Below are 14,781 nucleotides of genomic sequence, written 5' to 3'. Positions count from 1 at the left end.
ATCAAACATTTTTTGTATTTTTAACAAAAACTTAGTCTAACAAGCAAACCAACCAACAAACAAACAAACAAAATGAAATGGCAAAGTGACAAATAAGCAAAACAAAACTAATATGAAAGAAAGTTTATAAATCTAAGATTTTTTCTTTATAAATGCCCTGCCATCACCGTGAATCCAGCTCTTTTATATGCTGGATATAGTAGCAGGGACTGCTGAGATTTCAAAATATTTTGTATATTTTAAAAGCTAGTAAATTTTACATTTAGAAATTTAAAAAAAAAAAAAAAAAAACGCGGGCGGAAGTTAGTTAAATATTTGCAACAACTGAACAGCAGATGAATGTAAAAACAAAATCTCAATTACATTGTACAATTACATACATAAACCATATATAAACACTTAAGATCTGCTAGTACAAACATCAAGATAAACCAACAACAATGGATCGATATGTACTACGTCATTATCTTAAAACACATTTAAATTTATAATTTAAGCTGAAAAACTGGTTTAAGGTGGAATCATCAGTTTTGATTTCAAATTGAAAAAAAAAAAGAATACGAATTCATTTTGTAAATTATGTATCATTAATTTTAATTTATTTTGAAAAATTTCAATTGAATTTGTAATTTAGAACTTTACGTTAGATATGTATATCAAAAAAGAAAAAGAAACAAAATAAGGAGCGAGCAGTTTGATTTATCGTCTAAAAACAAAACCAAGTTGTTAAACAACAACTAAAACTCGTGATTTAATTCATTGTACACACATTACAACAAAATAAATGGAAAAAAGTATTACTAAATGTAAAAAAAAAAAACAAGTGGCTCGTGTTTTATATTTGTTGCGCTACTCGTTTCGGCCTTATTTGAATTATTATTATTCGATAATTGTATAGTTAAATTTTTTATTTGTCACAGTTGATAACCCTGGCGCACACAGGGTTGCTTCACGTAGCAAATATATCGATATGTTATCGAGTTCTTTTTCTTGCTGCTGGCAATGCTGCGCTACATAACCTTCCTTTTCTAAATAATTTTTGTGCTGTGTACACGTGTTCTCCACAATGGCACCCGTCGAGAAAGCTAAAAAGGTCGCCAAATCGGCTAAAAAGGGCAAGAAGCACCCCCTCAACTCGTACCTTAAGGGCGGTGTCTTGCGTTATTCCAAGGCTCAGGTAAATATTATTGAAAAGGCATTGACAAATGTTCGAATCAAAATGACGCCGAGGTCTCTGCTGCCGCCTCATGGAAAGTGGCGGAGTCCCCTCTCGTTTCGATATCAATTGTTTTCTGATTCGAATCGTTTCGTTTGCAGATGTACAAGCGTCGTGGCTTGTACCGCCTGAAGGACAAGAAGAGCCCAGTTGTGCAAAAGGTGAAGGTGCCCATCAAGAAAGTGAAGAAGATCGGTGGCCCCAAGAACGGTGGTGAGCGCACTGTATATCTGCGTAAATCCAAGGCCAACTACCCAACCAAGACTTTCGTGAAGAGCCGTCCCAGCAAGGCTAACTTCAGCGAGCATAAGCGCACCACGCGCCGTAACCTGAAACCAGGCACAGTACTCATCTTGTTGGCTGGCCGTCATCAGGGCAAACGTGTTGTGCTGCTGAAGACCCTTACCTCTGGTCTTTTGCTGGTCACCGGACCTTTCGCCCTGAACTCGTGCCCACTTCGTCGCGTGTCTCAGCGCTTTGTCATCGGCACATCGTCGCGTGTGGATCTTGGCCAATTCAAAGTGCCCGAGCACATTAACGATGCCTACTTCCGCCGTCTGAAGGCCAAGAAGGAAAAGAAGTCTGGTGAGGCTGACATCTTTGCCGCCAAGAAGGAGCGCTTTGTTCCCAACGAACAGCGCAAGAAGGACCAGAAGGAAGTGGATAGTGCCCTGTTGAAGGCCATCAAGGCCCATCCAGATGCTAAATTCTTCAAGAAGTACTTGCAGAACATGTTCGCTCTACACTCCTCCCAATATCCCCATCGCCTTCGTTTCTAGGCGGACGGACAACTTCAGTTTAAGGATTTTTTAAAATACTTGAGACAGAGAAACAGAAAAAAAATACAAAGAAATTTGTAAAATAAAATTTACAAAACCGGAATCAAACTGTAAAAATCTGTGAGAGTTAAGATGATGAAGTGTACTACGATTTATTTACAGTATTGGTTTTCGTTTCGGATTCGTTTGAGGACTTCTCCTCTGGGAGATCGTAGGTGGGCTGCAGATTGAGGGCCGTCAAGAGTTTACGTCTGCCGTGAACATACCAAAGCATCTCACGATATGAACGCGGCAGAACCTCATCCACAATCTTGTCTGCCTTATAGGTGAGATAGAAGACATTGGTGGTCTTGTCCTCGCCACTCTGCATATCCCAGACATGGGCCACCGTCATTACTTGTAAATAGTTTTGCGCCGTATAGACCACATAGGCAGTCATCTGCAGAAACGAAGTCACCTTAACGGCACTCATGAAACTAATGTCTGAGATGCATTTCAGAATGGGTCGTCCGCCTACATAGATGCTCGCCATAATGAAGCTAATCTCGACTGCTTCCCGCATGATGTAGCCTCCGAAGATTGTGTTTTGGGCATTGCGGTTTTCCGGAAATGGAGACAACATTGAGGTCTGCTGGGAGTTCTCCATCCAACGGCATTTTGCTGGCAATATGCGTCTATTCAAATCCATGCTATCCGGTGGTGTGGTCCTCTTCAGTAGCCTATACATGATGGTCTGTTCGTGTTCCCTAGGTGGTGAATTGAACACCGATTCCGATTGGCTGTCGCGACGTTGTTTCTGCCTTAGATCTGCTTCTTTCCAGGCCAACTCTTCAAGCTCGCCACTTGGTTTGAGAGGATTAACCGGCGCCGGTCCCGTATTGGTAGCATTACGAGCAACCATCAGGAACAGGGCCTTGGTCACATCGATATAATGACCGCCGGTCAATTGTCTGACATATATAGTTATCTCCATGGAGCTACGACCCGTCCATGAGACATGACCGCTGAATGAAATATCCTGATTTGCCTGCAATTGCTCGATACTAAAGAACTCCACCTTGTCAACCAACAGGGTGACAAATGTATACGGCAGTGGTACATCTTTGGGTAGATCTGGCAACTGGACATGACGGTGGCATAACCAGACGGCAAACATATCCAGCTCTTCCATGATGCGTCCCAATCGTACGCGACCCAAATGATTAATATAACGCTCACGGATTACCTCATCCGAGCTAAGCGGCAGCACAGCCGTCGTAAAGGAATCCATCATGCTTCGCTCTGGCAAATCCTCTAATTTTGGTTGAAATTTCAATAAATGATCTCGTGGTTTTGGTATGGAGTGATAGCCAATCTCTACGCCATTTCGTTCCCGTATCTTTCTCACAACTGCGTAGAGGATTTCAATTTGGTCAACTTGAATTGACTCCTTTATCCATTTACCATATCACTTACCATCTGCTAGGGTTCCCGAACAGTGTTCAGAGTTCAATTTATAGCTGGGACTTTCAGTATTAATGCCAAAAAACCTTTGTGGGAGTGCAGTAATCCTTTCCCTGCCATTGGGTAAATGCCTTTTACAGATTGTCACTCCACGTGTCATTAGTCGCTGCAACATTCTGATCTTTAGCAGGTTTATATTTTTTTGATTAAAATTTATTGTTTGAAAAACTATCACGTAATAAGAGAAATAACAACTGAACACATTTGCATCGAGTATTTGACAAGAGACTCTTGCCAAGATCTTGCTCAACGAGTGAGTGTTTCTGTTGTGATGTGTCTCTTACAGGTTTGGATTCTCTTCTGTGAGTGCGTTATAGATGACGCGCCAATTACCTTACACACTTGCCAGTCTGTAATCACTTTCATCTCCATTGGTTCCCCAGGGGCGGTTGTCTTTGGGCCCGCTTATAATAAACATACGAATTTCTGCTGATCTTTGGAAAAGGGACTAAGATGTCATCATCGTACAAGACATGTTCAGATTTGAGCTGAGCTTGGATATTGGATTCAATTTATATTCACTAAAGTAAGAGATCTGCCCTTTGATGACAACCCATTTCGACCCTGGCTATAGTTTACCTTTTGGGTAGCCTTATCTGATTATGTTAGGGTTTATTCCAAAAGCAAAACAGAGAACATTCAGGCATACAAACATAAGTACATAGAAAGAGTAAGACTCACAGGCGCATATATGTATGTATGATAATAATAACAATACGCTTATCATATAGTCTGTCGGTTTCACACAATTATGGTTTGATTCTGTGAGAATCATGCGTTTATTTTAGGCCCATGCTATACTCGAACTTGCGGCGTCCCTGTATATACCACATGGTCTCGTGATAGGAGCGTGGCAGCACCTCAGTCACCGTGTCCGGCGCTGAGAACGTGTAATAGAAGGTGTTTGTGGTAACCTGATTGCCCGTATGAGTGTCCACAACATCGGCAACAGTCATGATCTGAACATAGTTCATTTTAGTATAGACCACATAGGCGGTCATCTTAATGAAACTATCGACACTGACTGGTTTCTCGAAACTAATATCAGAGATGTGCTCCAATTTGGGTCGCGTCTTGCAATAGAGAAAAGCGGCAGCCCAGCTAATCTCGAGAGCGCTGCGCATAAGAAAGCCACCGAATACGCGATTGTGATGATTGCGGTGCTCCGGAAATGAGGGAATAGTGCTCATCTGAAAGGAGTCCGACATCCAGCGGCTGTTTGGTGGCAGAATTCGTTTATTCAGCTCCAATGTATTGGTCGGTGTCGTTCGTTTATACAACTCATACATTAGCGTTTGCTCCGGATCGTTGGGCTCCACTTTAAAGATGGACTGGGCACAAATGATCTGACGCTGTCGTTTGCGATCTTTGCCGCCAGCCAAAATCACCTTCTCCTCCTCATTGGCCGGTTGAATCTGATTCACGGGAGCGGCCGTGGTATTTGTGGCATTTCTTGCTGCCATCAAAAAAAGGGCACGGGTCAATTTCTTATAGCTTCCGTTAAGCATTTGCTCCAGCCACACGACCACTTCCATCGAACTGGTTCCCACCCATGAGACGTGTCCCGAGAGGCGGATGTCGGCGGTGCCAGACGCCAGCACATTCGTGAAATCAATGCGATCCACAAGAATGGTGACAAACGTATAGGGTAGATGGACGTCTGGTGGAAGATTGGGCACAGCCAAATGCTTGTGACAACACCAGGCGGCAAACATATCCATATCCTCCAGTAGTCGACCCATGCGCACACTACCCAAGTAGGTAACATACTTGTCCTGCAGAACACGATCAGTGCTCAATGGAATTATGGCGGATGTGAAAGAATCTTGCATAGCCCGAGCCGGCAGCTCCTCCATTTTCGGTTGATATTTGAGCAAATGTTCACGGGACTTGGGCAACGGTTGATAGCCCGGTTCCAAACCAAGCCTCGTCATCATCTCCTGTTTAACTGTATGCGGGAAATTCCAATCGAATTAGCACATATTATACAAAATGATTTGCTGAAAATGGAACTTACTTTGGGCCATAGTTCCAGACTCATTGGGCACAGCCGATTGTTTGATGTGTGTGGGTGGAGGCGGAGAATAGTGTCGGCTATACAAAAATACATATGTATGTATGTACATTAATATCAATTGATTTCAGAGACGTCTCCCTTTCGTCATACTTACAGCGATAACTCATAGATTGGGAAGAACTTCATGGCCATGCCCGAAAGATATCCAGTTTCTGCTCCACGGCTAAATAGGCTCCAGCACTTTTGTGCTCCGCTTAACGAACGAAACATTTCGTATACAATTTTCTTACCCTTTTTTAAGAGATAATACTTCACTAGATTTCTCTATACCAAGACTAAGACGTAGCAGCAGCTGACTGTTCACAGCTGATTGCTACAGTGGGGCGAAACTTAAGATATTATTAAAAAGAATTATTAAAGATTATGAATCCAAAGAATTTATTAATCCCAATTCATTGATATAGCTATTCGAAAATAGCTACGCGAGAATATTTTCTAACTCTTGAACGTTTGCAAAGTTTATAGAATTCCACTGTGCCACTGGAGTACGCAGACGTACATACATAAATAATAAATGACGTCATAGCCCGCGAGTTGATATTTTCAAATTAAGTATACGCAACGAGCCCCCGAATATCAATTAACACGTTTTAAATTTTGTATGTACACGATTTTTCCATCATTTTTTGATTTTAATAGATCCTGTAAAACATATTCACTACACAAATACGAGTTAACACACACAAGTACATAATTTTGAAGAAATATATATAAATGGCACCCGATGGATCAAAGGGTCTGAAAGGCGTCGTGGCTGGCGCTATTACTGGAGGTTTGGAGATTTTGGTGACCTATCCCACAGAGTTTGTAAAAACGCAATTGCAATTAGATGAGAAGGGCGATAGTCGGAAATTCAAAGGAACATTGGATTGCATAAGAAAGACTGTGAATACGAATGGTGTTTTCGGTCTTTATAGGGGTTTGAGTGTGCTTTTATTGGGCAGCATACCCAAGAGTGCCGCTAGGTATATTTGGCATTATCCCTTGTCTTGCCAACAATTATCGATCCCCCATTTCTTAGGTTTGGATCCTTTGAATATTTTAGCCACAAGTTCCAAGGCTATAAAGCCAATAATCAACGATTTATGGCTGGCTTAATGGCCGGCTTGGCAGAAGCTGTGCTGGTAGTTACACCAATGGAAACGATCAAAGTGAAGATCATCAATGACAATCAGAGTCCAAATCCAAAATATAGAGGGTTATTTCATGGAGTCACAGAAATTGTCAAGGCAGAAGGTAACCTAAGCATTTAATTATTTGAAGCGCACAAATTTGGAGTCACTACATCCTTAGGAATTGGCGGTATTTACAAGGGTTTCCTACCCACTATGATCAAGCAGGGAAGCAGTCAGGCCATCAGATTTTGTGTACTTTTCGCTCTAAAGGATATGTACACTGGACATGACCCCAATGAGTCAGTGCCGAAATTGGCAGTCGGTATATTTGGTGCCATTGCTGGGGCTGCATCTGTGTTTTTTAACAATCCCGTAGATGTGGTGAAAACCCGTATGCAAGGCTTGGAAGCGCATAAGTATAAGAACTCAGCAGACTGCTTTCTACAGACTCTACGCTCGGAGGGGCCAAAGGCATTTTACAAAGGGACATTGCCACGTTTGGGTCGCGTCTGTACGGGCGTGGCACTTACATTTATGATCTATGACAGTATTATGGAGATTATTAACGCTGTTTGGAAGGAAAACAAAATAAATCCGTAGCTAACTCAAGATTTCCATCTTGATTTTAAGACAAATACATATATTTTATTTCAACTAATCAACTAAAACCCGTTGCTTAGATTTTACTTTCAACAATAAGTATAATGTACATACATAAATTCAGCGAAAAGACCCCTCACTATGGTATTTTGTCTCTCATAGATTCAATTCTTTAAGGGCAAAATCAAGACAGACAGGCAATATGCCAGCATTTTCTAGATCTAGAATTTGCTCACGTAAATTATCCATTGGTCGTGATAATATGAGCTGCAAAAAACAGACTCTTAGGAACAGTTAAAACTTTTGCTTTGTTGCACTTACCTTCTTGATATCCTCGCGCTGTTGGAAACTTTGGCAGAAGACGAGCAATGCGGCCGCCATATGCGGTCGCTGAATCAGTTGACAGTGTTGAGCGAACTGTTGCAAATTCAATGCATGGACAACTGGACAGCCCTGTAAGCGCAAGAGGACCCTATTCAACTGTTCATCCAGCTCAAAGGAACGCGTATGACTGGCATTTTTAAGTGGATGACATAGCACATAGTCCCACGCCACAGCCAGGCCATCCAGATGGAGCAGCTGTGCCTTACAGCTTAGCTCATCAAGTAATGCATTTAGCTCCTGGACCATGTGAAAGATCACCATGCGTTTGAGTATGCCATTCCAGATTTTTGGCAAATGGATGTCAAAGCCTAGACAAATGTTGGCCATCACTACCAAGGAGAGGGGATTCTGGGCATTACGCTGCCAAATCATTTTCAATATGTCAATTTTATTACACTGATCATCTTTAAACTTATCAATGTTGCAATTGTAGCCCAGAGCTTTGAGGTCGTCAACACATTTTATAGTGATGAATTGCCTCTGGGTTATTATGTCGGCAAAAATATTACTGCCATCATTGAGCTTCAAGAAACACTCATACATCTGTAGTTGAGTTGAGGTATTTACTGATCTGTCAGCCAGGAAGAAGGATTGATAACAAAATAGAAGAATTTAAAAATTCGTTCGTCAACTTACCCGCCTTTAAATATGAAACCAATAAGAAATTTAACGGCCTCCGACTTTGGCCAACTGCTAAGTATATAGACAGCTCTGATAACATTCTCGCTGGCAATGTTAACAGTGAGTCCATTTACAGCATCGATTCCATCATTCGGGGTGCCAAAGGGATCCTCCACAAGAGTTTCCTCATGGACGGTGACATCTGTCTGTTCCATGGTGACCGATAGCCATTTCTGCAACAAACTAAATTGTATGGCATCCAGATCCAATTCATGCAAGTCGGCAATCTCCTTGACCAAAGCGTTAATATCAATCGTGCCAGACTTTATAATTAGCTCGTGATGATAGAGACTGGAGATGAGTTCTCTGGGATCTGACACAAGCTGCAACAGCTTTTCATCGGTCAAACCATAAGTGTGAAGCAATAACATTGTCTTTTGTTTTGGATATTTAGATCTAATCTTAATCACTTTTTCTTTGACCATTGGGTCATTTAGCTGCAAAGCGTGCTCCTTGGCGAATTTCCAGCATTCGTAGGCGGCTTCCACCTGATCGGCTCCACCACGAACATAATTGGATACATAGTACAACATAAGGAATGCTTTATTATGACTATTCATATTCTTTGCCAAACGCAATACTGCCTGCAGAAAAGCATTGTTCGTTGGACGCAAACTCCATGTCTCCGAATTGCTTTTGCATTTCAGCTCGTCCATTGAATTCTTAACTGCTGACATACAAAAATAGTCGCAGTTTTGTGGACTATCCTTGGACCCCTTCAGGGCCGTACACATTTGAATTAATGGAAACCAGCTCTGACAGTTATCCACGTTTATATCATAGTCTTTAATAAAGAAGCCAATAACGGAAAAGACATAAGGAGAATGGAGAGTTGATTTAATGTTTCTGATAGAACTTACCTAATATATCCTTGAGAGGTTTCTCCACAATCGGTTTGAATGGCAAACGATATTGTGCAATTTTCGGCAAAACTGAGTTTTGAGACATCTCTATTTCTAGTTGTCCAGGACGACTAGCTCGTCGAGTGATCATTTTGTGGCGCAGAAAATGCAAAATATTTGTCCAAATTTCCATCTCTTTGGGTGCGGCATTGAAATAGATCAGCATATTAATGACACACAGGTACAATTCATAAAAATAAATGTTAATCTAAGAAAAAATAATGCATGTAAAGAAGAATTAGAGTTAATCTCTTACATCTACATCTGCGCACCAACCTCTTCGATAAACTGTTTTAGTCTGGTCGTAAAGAGATCGATATTCTTTATTTCATTAATATACGGTTGGCACATCTCTCTCATTTCGTCCGTGTTACTCAAAATGACCAGCTCTTCATCACCAAATGTATCGCGTTTTATCTCAAAGCGAAGTTCCTGGGCGCTTAGTATGCTCATTATTTGCGTAATAAGTATCTTCTGGTAGTCGAAGCCAAAATCGCGACTCATACGCTCTAGGAGTTGGACATCCAGTTGTTTGTTATGGAACTCCTTCAGCAATTGCTCAATATTATCCGTATCTGCATTGAATTTGCCCTTGATGGAGGGATCTTGTTTGCAAAATTCCAAATAATAGTACAGCTTGAGGCGTCTGTAAAAAATATGTTTACCTTATTTCAATTTGCATTAAATGCCGTACTCACTTAGCACGTATTTTCTCCACTTCATCCGTTTCACCAATATACTCATTGTACATAGCCGACAACGTGAGGTAATTCATTTTCTGCTGATCTGTTTTGATATCGTTAGAAAGTTTCACCATCAGAGCCATTGAATGACTATCGGCCAACAACATTTTAAATAGCTCTATGAAATTCACGTCCTTGCTACTAATCGCATTGCGAATGAGTCGTCTCAATTGCACCGTAACGAATCCTTCATTGATAATTCTCCTTTTGCTGTGCCCGGTATGCTTCTGATAGTCCAAAAGATGCTGTGCCATCGGATACCACACACTGTGCTCTTTTTCCCTAGTTAATTGCTCCAAAGACTCAAAGAAATCTGTGCGAGCACCATCAAGATCACGTTTTAGATTTTCGTCTAGCATGTTTCGTAATTCCAACAGTAGACAATTTTCCGGTTCGATTTCAATCATCATGAGTAGGAGAGTGCGTGACAAAAACTTGGCCACGGGAAGACGATCCTTAATGTCCTTCTATGAAATACCATAAATATATAAACAGAATTGTTCAAAAGGGTTAATTATAAAACAATATGATACCTTTTTTAAGGCCTGTTGTCCTGGGTGAACATCAACTTCATCAAACATTGACACCGAGGTGCGACCCTTTGACGATTGCGGCTTCACATCGAGCGATGCGAAAGATGCATTGGTAAAATTTAGAGTAGTTTCGCCTAGGGCGATGATAGCTCCATCCAGTGATCGTACGATTTCTTCGTTAATGTTTTTCTCTTGGACTGTGCCCTGATAATGCTTATCGATGACATTTAAAGGATAGTTAATAAAGGCAACGCGTACATATTTGATTATCTCACAGAGATCGCGCTGGCGACTTTTTTCGTACTTTAGGCTAGATGTCAGCAACTCATAGGCAAGGGGAAAAGATAGGGGGTCGCTGTCTTTAACACAATGCAGGGCAGACGGTGGGTCTAGGAAGAAAAATATACATTATGTTAAGCAACCGTTGGATCTTATTATAAATCTTACCCTGAGTGTTTCCTTTGGCCATGCTAATTTGCTGAGCCAGCAACTCCAGGGCTAGATTGATAAAGTCTCGACTGTTTTCTTGGTTGCAGTCGACAAATTGGACCACATGATATGCCAGAGCACAGGTCAAGGGCAGGCAGTTCATTCGTCGGCATATTTGTTCTATACCAAAGACTGTAGATAAATTTAGCAATTTGCAGAGATCTCTCATTTCACTAGCAATAAATGTGAACACATTTAATGTGGCCTGGGCGCGCCCCATTATTCGCTCCACACCCTCTTCTAACAACTCCCGCCGTCTACGCAGTGGAATAAGTTCACTAATGCTTTTTACTTCAATTTTAAATTGTTGTTTGAGGTGAAAACGTTGGTATATTAGTAAATACCGCTGATTATATGTGGCCTCCACATGGGGCAGCAATAGTTTAAAAAATTCCAGCTGGTTTAAATGCTCTGTAGCCTTTGTCTCATTGGACAACGAAAGGGATGAACAGCTCTCCAACATATTGGCCAATATTGCAACTACATCGGATTTTGTAGTCTTGAGGGATTTGTAAAACTCATGGGCTTGCTCAATTTGACCGCGTCTGGCCATTTGGTAGCAGCAATTGAAATTAGCGCTTACTGAAATTTCAGGAGCTGCCTTTGTCAATGTCCGTATGTCATGTAGCATTTCCGGTAAATTCATTTTAACAATTCGCATTGAAAACAAATCCAGATTCATATCGGCAGAACTGTCTTCTGTCCATCCGTATTTGATCTTCATGATTTTGATAACTTGAATTTCGTATTCGGCGTTAATCTTGATAGCTAGTGGATGGGAGGAGTTTCGTAATTTTATTAACGGCGTTAAACACTCCGGCCAGGGCACTTCGGCATTTTGCAGAATGGAAAGTGCGCACTCCAATCGGCTATCCTCATTGTGAATATGCCTAACACAGGAAATGGCACGCTCTAGCCAAGAGCTGGATGACTGGCGACTGGCCACTAATTGAGCAACATACTGCTGAATCACTTCCACGGGCTCCCTACCCTTCTTCTGGTATATCGGGTACAAAAAATCTGTCACTAGCTGTTGCAACTGATCCAATTTCACATGTTGCAATATGCTCAGCGCTGTCGCATCAATTGTATACTGCATGTAATTGTCCAACGTTAAGGACATGTTGTAATCGGACTTTAATATTGTTAAATCATTTAGAGCGTTAACAAGGAGTCGGAGTTTACTTATATTCCGTTCATGCTGCCGGCGCACATCGCTGTTGAAATCAAAGTTAAGCCATTTATTAACTAGTAGACAATAATTTCTGGGATCAACACTTACGAGTAAGAAAACGTAATTTCCTCGAACGTTTTCAAAATATTTGTGGAGAATTCCAAACCAATATCTGGCCAATGAGGAGAAAACTGCAATTTACGGGTCATCTCAATACCCCAGTCGGCTATAAAGGGCATAATGCTGGGATGAGTCTTGCTCACCAACGGTGTAAATTGGCTCAGCCATTGCACCATATCAAATGGTTTCGAATTGCTTGGAATGAAGCCTAGCAAAGTCTTAAGCTCATCCTCGTTGACATTTGGTAAAATGCTGCTCGCATGACGCCGCCAGATAATGCAAGCAGTTGGCATGTCGGTGTTAAACATGGACTTGACCGTTTTTATCAAATTATTATCATAGACAAACTTCTGCCAGTCGTTATTGCATTCATAGGGATCAGTAATGGCCAAGGTTTTCAGGCGATACAATTGCTCGTCAATCTCCAGAACATGTTTCTCATCTTCCTGGTTAAAAGGAATTCCACATCAGTGTCTCGTTTAAGCGTGTCGTCAAAATCAAACTCACCTCAAAGTTGAGCCGCTTTCGGATTTCTTTCAAATACCGTTCAAGAATGGACCGCGAACTTAAGTTGATCATACGATTGCTTTTGATGAATGACTTGCTTTCGATTAGTTCTAACAATTGAAGCAATTTCTGAAATGTTTGCTCCAGCTTATTGGCATCCAAATTGATGTTGCTATTGCAAAGCTCCACTAAAATATGCTTGGCTTTGGCCTCATAAATAGGCTGTAAGCACAGTTCGAATTGCTTGCCGAAATCCTGGAAAAAAACCAAAGGATTTTTAAATGTTGTGTATTCACTCCTGAGAAATCTGTTTACCTCAGCCTCTTCAAGGCGTCCCTTGGCAATAAGTTTTTTCAATCGATCACTGGGGTCGGTTTCAGATACGATCATCATCTCAACTTCTGATGGGAAGGAAGCACTTTTCATGTACTTGGCTGACATATAATATAGATTCACGGCACTTTTAGGCTGACGGATTAGCCATGCATCTTTGGGTACTTCCACCTCGGTTTTGCATTTAAAAGCTAGACAATGAGTTGTGCGATTTAGACATACATAGAAGAAAATAACTTTTTTCCAATTCGGAAATAGCTCTTGAACTAAAAATTAAAAAAACGGAATCTGATCCAGTATAGTAATTATTCCTTACATGGGTATTCCACGAGTTTAATGAGTCGAGCTTCATCCTTAACTTTTGTTAGAATTAACAACTCTATGTTTTCCTCGCTAGTCTCCATAACTAGTAAATCTTCAATAAGAAATTCTTCTTTTGGAGCTAATTGATACGGATCAATGGTGCGAGTGAATGGACAAATCTCTACCAAATGACCAGAGTGGGTTAGAGCAATCCTAAAAAACCGAATGGTTGAATAGTAAAAAGTCAAATCATAATTAATTGAAATAGTTTGCCGTAACCTACACGTAGTAATCCAAATTGTAAATGTGTTTAAAGTCGGCTATGTGAGTTGGCAGAACTATGCGGGTCGCATCGTTTGCAGATGTCCTCCAAATCAACGACCTCTGGGCAGCAGCTAAGAAAAGATCATAATCGTCGCAGGGTTCCAATTGATTGTTTTTGGCATAACTATGGGCACAAATTTGCCTTAACAAAATAGCGCTGTCTATATTACCAAAAGAGCGGTCTTTGGAAGTCCGCTCTAGTGTAACGTCATCTAGAATTGTCTTGTCACCGACGGTGCTCTCATTTTCATATAATACCATGCTAGCAACCGACTCCAATGAGGCTTCATCAATTTCACTCAAACTACAAAACAAAATTATTTAGATTGAGAAAACTGACCACATTCTTTTCAAGGGATCATACCGATATACGCTGCCATTGCGACAGGTAAAGTAGATCCGCTGATTCATCTTATGGATGTTGGTGAATGTGCTGCCCGAGAGGCCTACATCTTCCATTTTAATGGAAACACTGAACAAGAGGGCACCCTTTATGTATACACCATGAACTGTACCATCGCTCAGGCCGCACACGATCAGGTTTCCGTTTGTAGAAACTTCAATTACTTCGATCAGGGCATCAAAGCTTAGGAAACTACACTTGGCCACCAGCTCATCTTCCAATAGCAGCAGACTTTTGTCTATAGATATTGCCATTTTGCCGCTTTGTACTGATCCCTGAATAACGGGATACCTCTCGACCTTGACAAAGGGTTGTATGTAAAATGAATTAAACGGGATAAATTACTAGTTTACCTGAGCGTCGCTGCTTATACGAAAAATTCCACGGGACGAGAACATATTAGATATGGTCTCATCCTCCATCGCCGAAGCTTCAAAATTGTGCCACATATTACTTCCCTTCTTTATATTAAATACTATTACTATTGAAAAACTATTTAAAAAGCCACCGCCAAAGCTGAAACAAATGCAAGCGTCCAAAATCTGTTCGGTAATGCCAACTTGCTCTAAAAACCAGGTAAATTGTAGCCAGACAC

General features: G+C 41.1%; 5 protein-coding genes across 5 annotated transcripts; 2 read left to right on the top strand and 3 right to left on the bottom strand.

Moving 5' to 3' along the window:
- The first annotated feature begins 1,016 nt into the window (after positions 1 to 1,016).
- On the top strand, positions 1,017 to 2,112 carry RpL6 (ribosomal protein L6). Its single transcript, XM_068300437.1, has 2 exons — positions 1,017 to 1,177; positions 1,318 to 2,112. Exons 1-2 carry the CDS (start codon positions 1,067 to 1,069, stop codon positions 1,993 to 1,995), a joined length of 789 nt encoding a protein of 262 aa, XP_068156538.1. The 5' UTR covers positions 1,017 to 1,066; the 3' UTR covers positions 1,996 to 2,112.
- Positions 2,113 to 2,122: 10 nt separating this feature from the next.
- Positions 2,123 to 3,778, bottom strand: LOC137584854 (acyl-coenzyme A thioesterase 9, mitochondrial). Its single transcript, XM_068300436.1, has 2 exons — positions 3,451 to 3,778; positions 2,123 to 3,384 (listed from the first exon to the last, which is right to left on the bottom strand). Exons 1-2 carry the CDS (start codon positions 3,611 to 3,613, stop codon positions 2,141 to 2,143), a joined length of 1,407 nt encoding a protein of 468 aa, XP_068156537.1. The 5' UTR covers positions 3,614 to 3,778; the 3' UTR covers positions 2,123 to 2,140.
- A 312-nt stretch (positions 3,779 to 4,090) lies between these two features.
- Positions 4,091 to 5,872, bottom strand: LOC137584642 (acyl-coenzyme A thioesterase 9, mitochondrial-like). The gene is made up of 3 exons (XM_068300150.1): positions 5,670 to 5,872; positions 5,516 to 5,592; positions 4,091 to 5,446 (listed from the first exon to the last, which is right to left on the bottom strand). Exons 1-3 carry the CDS (start codon positions 5,783 to 5,785, stop codon positions 4,278 to 4,280), a joined length of 1,362 nt encoding a protein of 453 aa, XP_068156251.1. The 5' UTR covers positions 5,786 to 5,872; the 3' UTR covers positions 4,091 to 4,277.
- A 331-nt stretch (positions 5,873 to 6,203) lies between these two features.
- Positions 6,204 to 7,325, top strand: LOC137584498 (tricarboxylate transport protein, mitochondrial-like). The gene is made up of 3 exons (XM_068299913.1): positions 6,204 to 6,540; positions 6,597 to 6,811; positions 6,869 to 7,325. The coding sequence occupies exons 1-3, from the start codon at positions 6,290 to 6,292 to the stop codon at positions 7,288 to 7,290; spliced, it is 888 nt and encodes a 295-aa protein (XP_068156014.1). The 5' UTR covers positions 6,204 to 6,289; the 3' UTR covers positions 7,291 to 7,325.
- rod (rough deal) lies at positions 7,310 to 14,732 on the bottom strand. Its single transcript, XM_068299912.1, has 15 exons — positions 14,540 to 14,732; positions 14,148 to 14,485; positions 13,743 to 14,087; positions 13,473 to 13,672; positions 13,139 to 13,347; positions 12,824 to 13,078; positions 12,305 to 12,762; positions 10,981 to 12,239; positions 10,534 to 10,922; positions 9,956 to 10,467; positions 9,534 to 9,903; positions 9,216 to 9,465; positions 8,311 to 9,139; positions 7,612 to 8,245; positions 7,310 to 7,557 (listed from the first exon to the last, which is right to left on the bottom strand). Exons 1-15 carry the CDS (start codon positions 14,633 to 14,635, stop codon positions 7,447 to 7,449), a joined length of 6,255 nt encoding a protein of 2,084 aa, XP_068156013.1. The 5' UTR covers positions 14,636 to 14,732; the 3' UTR covers positions 7,310 to 7,446.
- Positions 14,733 to 14,781: the final 49 nt, after the last annotated feature.

This window comes from Drosophila tropicalis, unplaced genomic scaffold (genome assembly GCF_018151085.1).
Source record: "Drosophila tropicalis isolate 14030-0801.00 unplaced genomic scaffold, ASM1815108v1 contig_878, whole genome shotgun sequence".
Classification (NCBI taxonomy): Eukaryota; Metazoa; Arthropoda; class Insecta; order Diptera; family Drosophilidae; genus Drosophila; species Drosophila tropicalis.
This window is presented reverse-complemented; position numbering and strand designations above follow the sequence as displayed.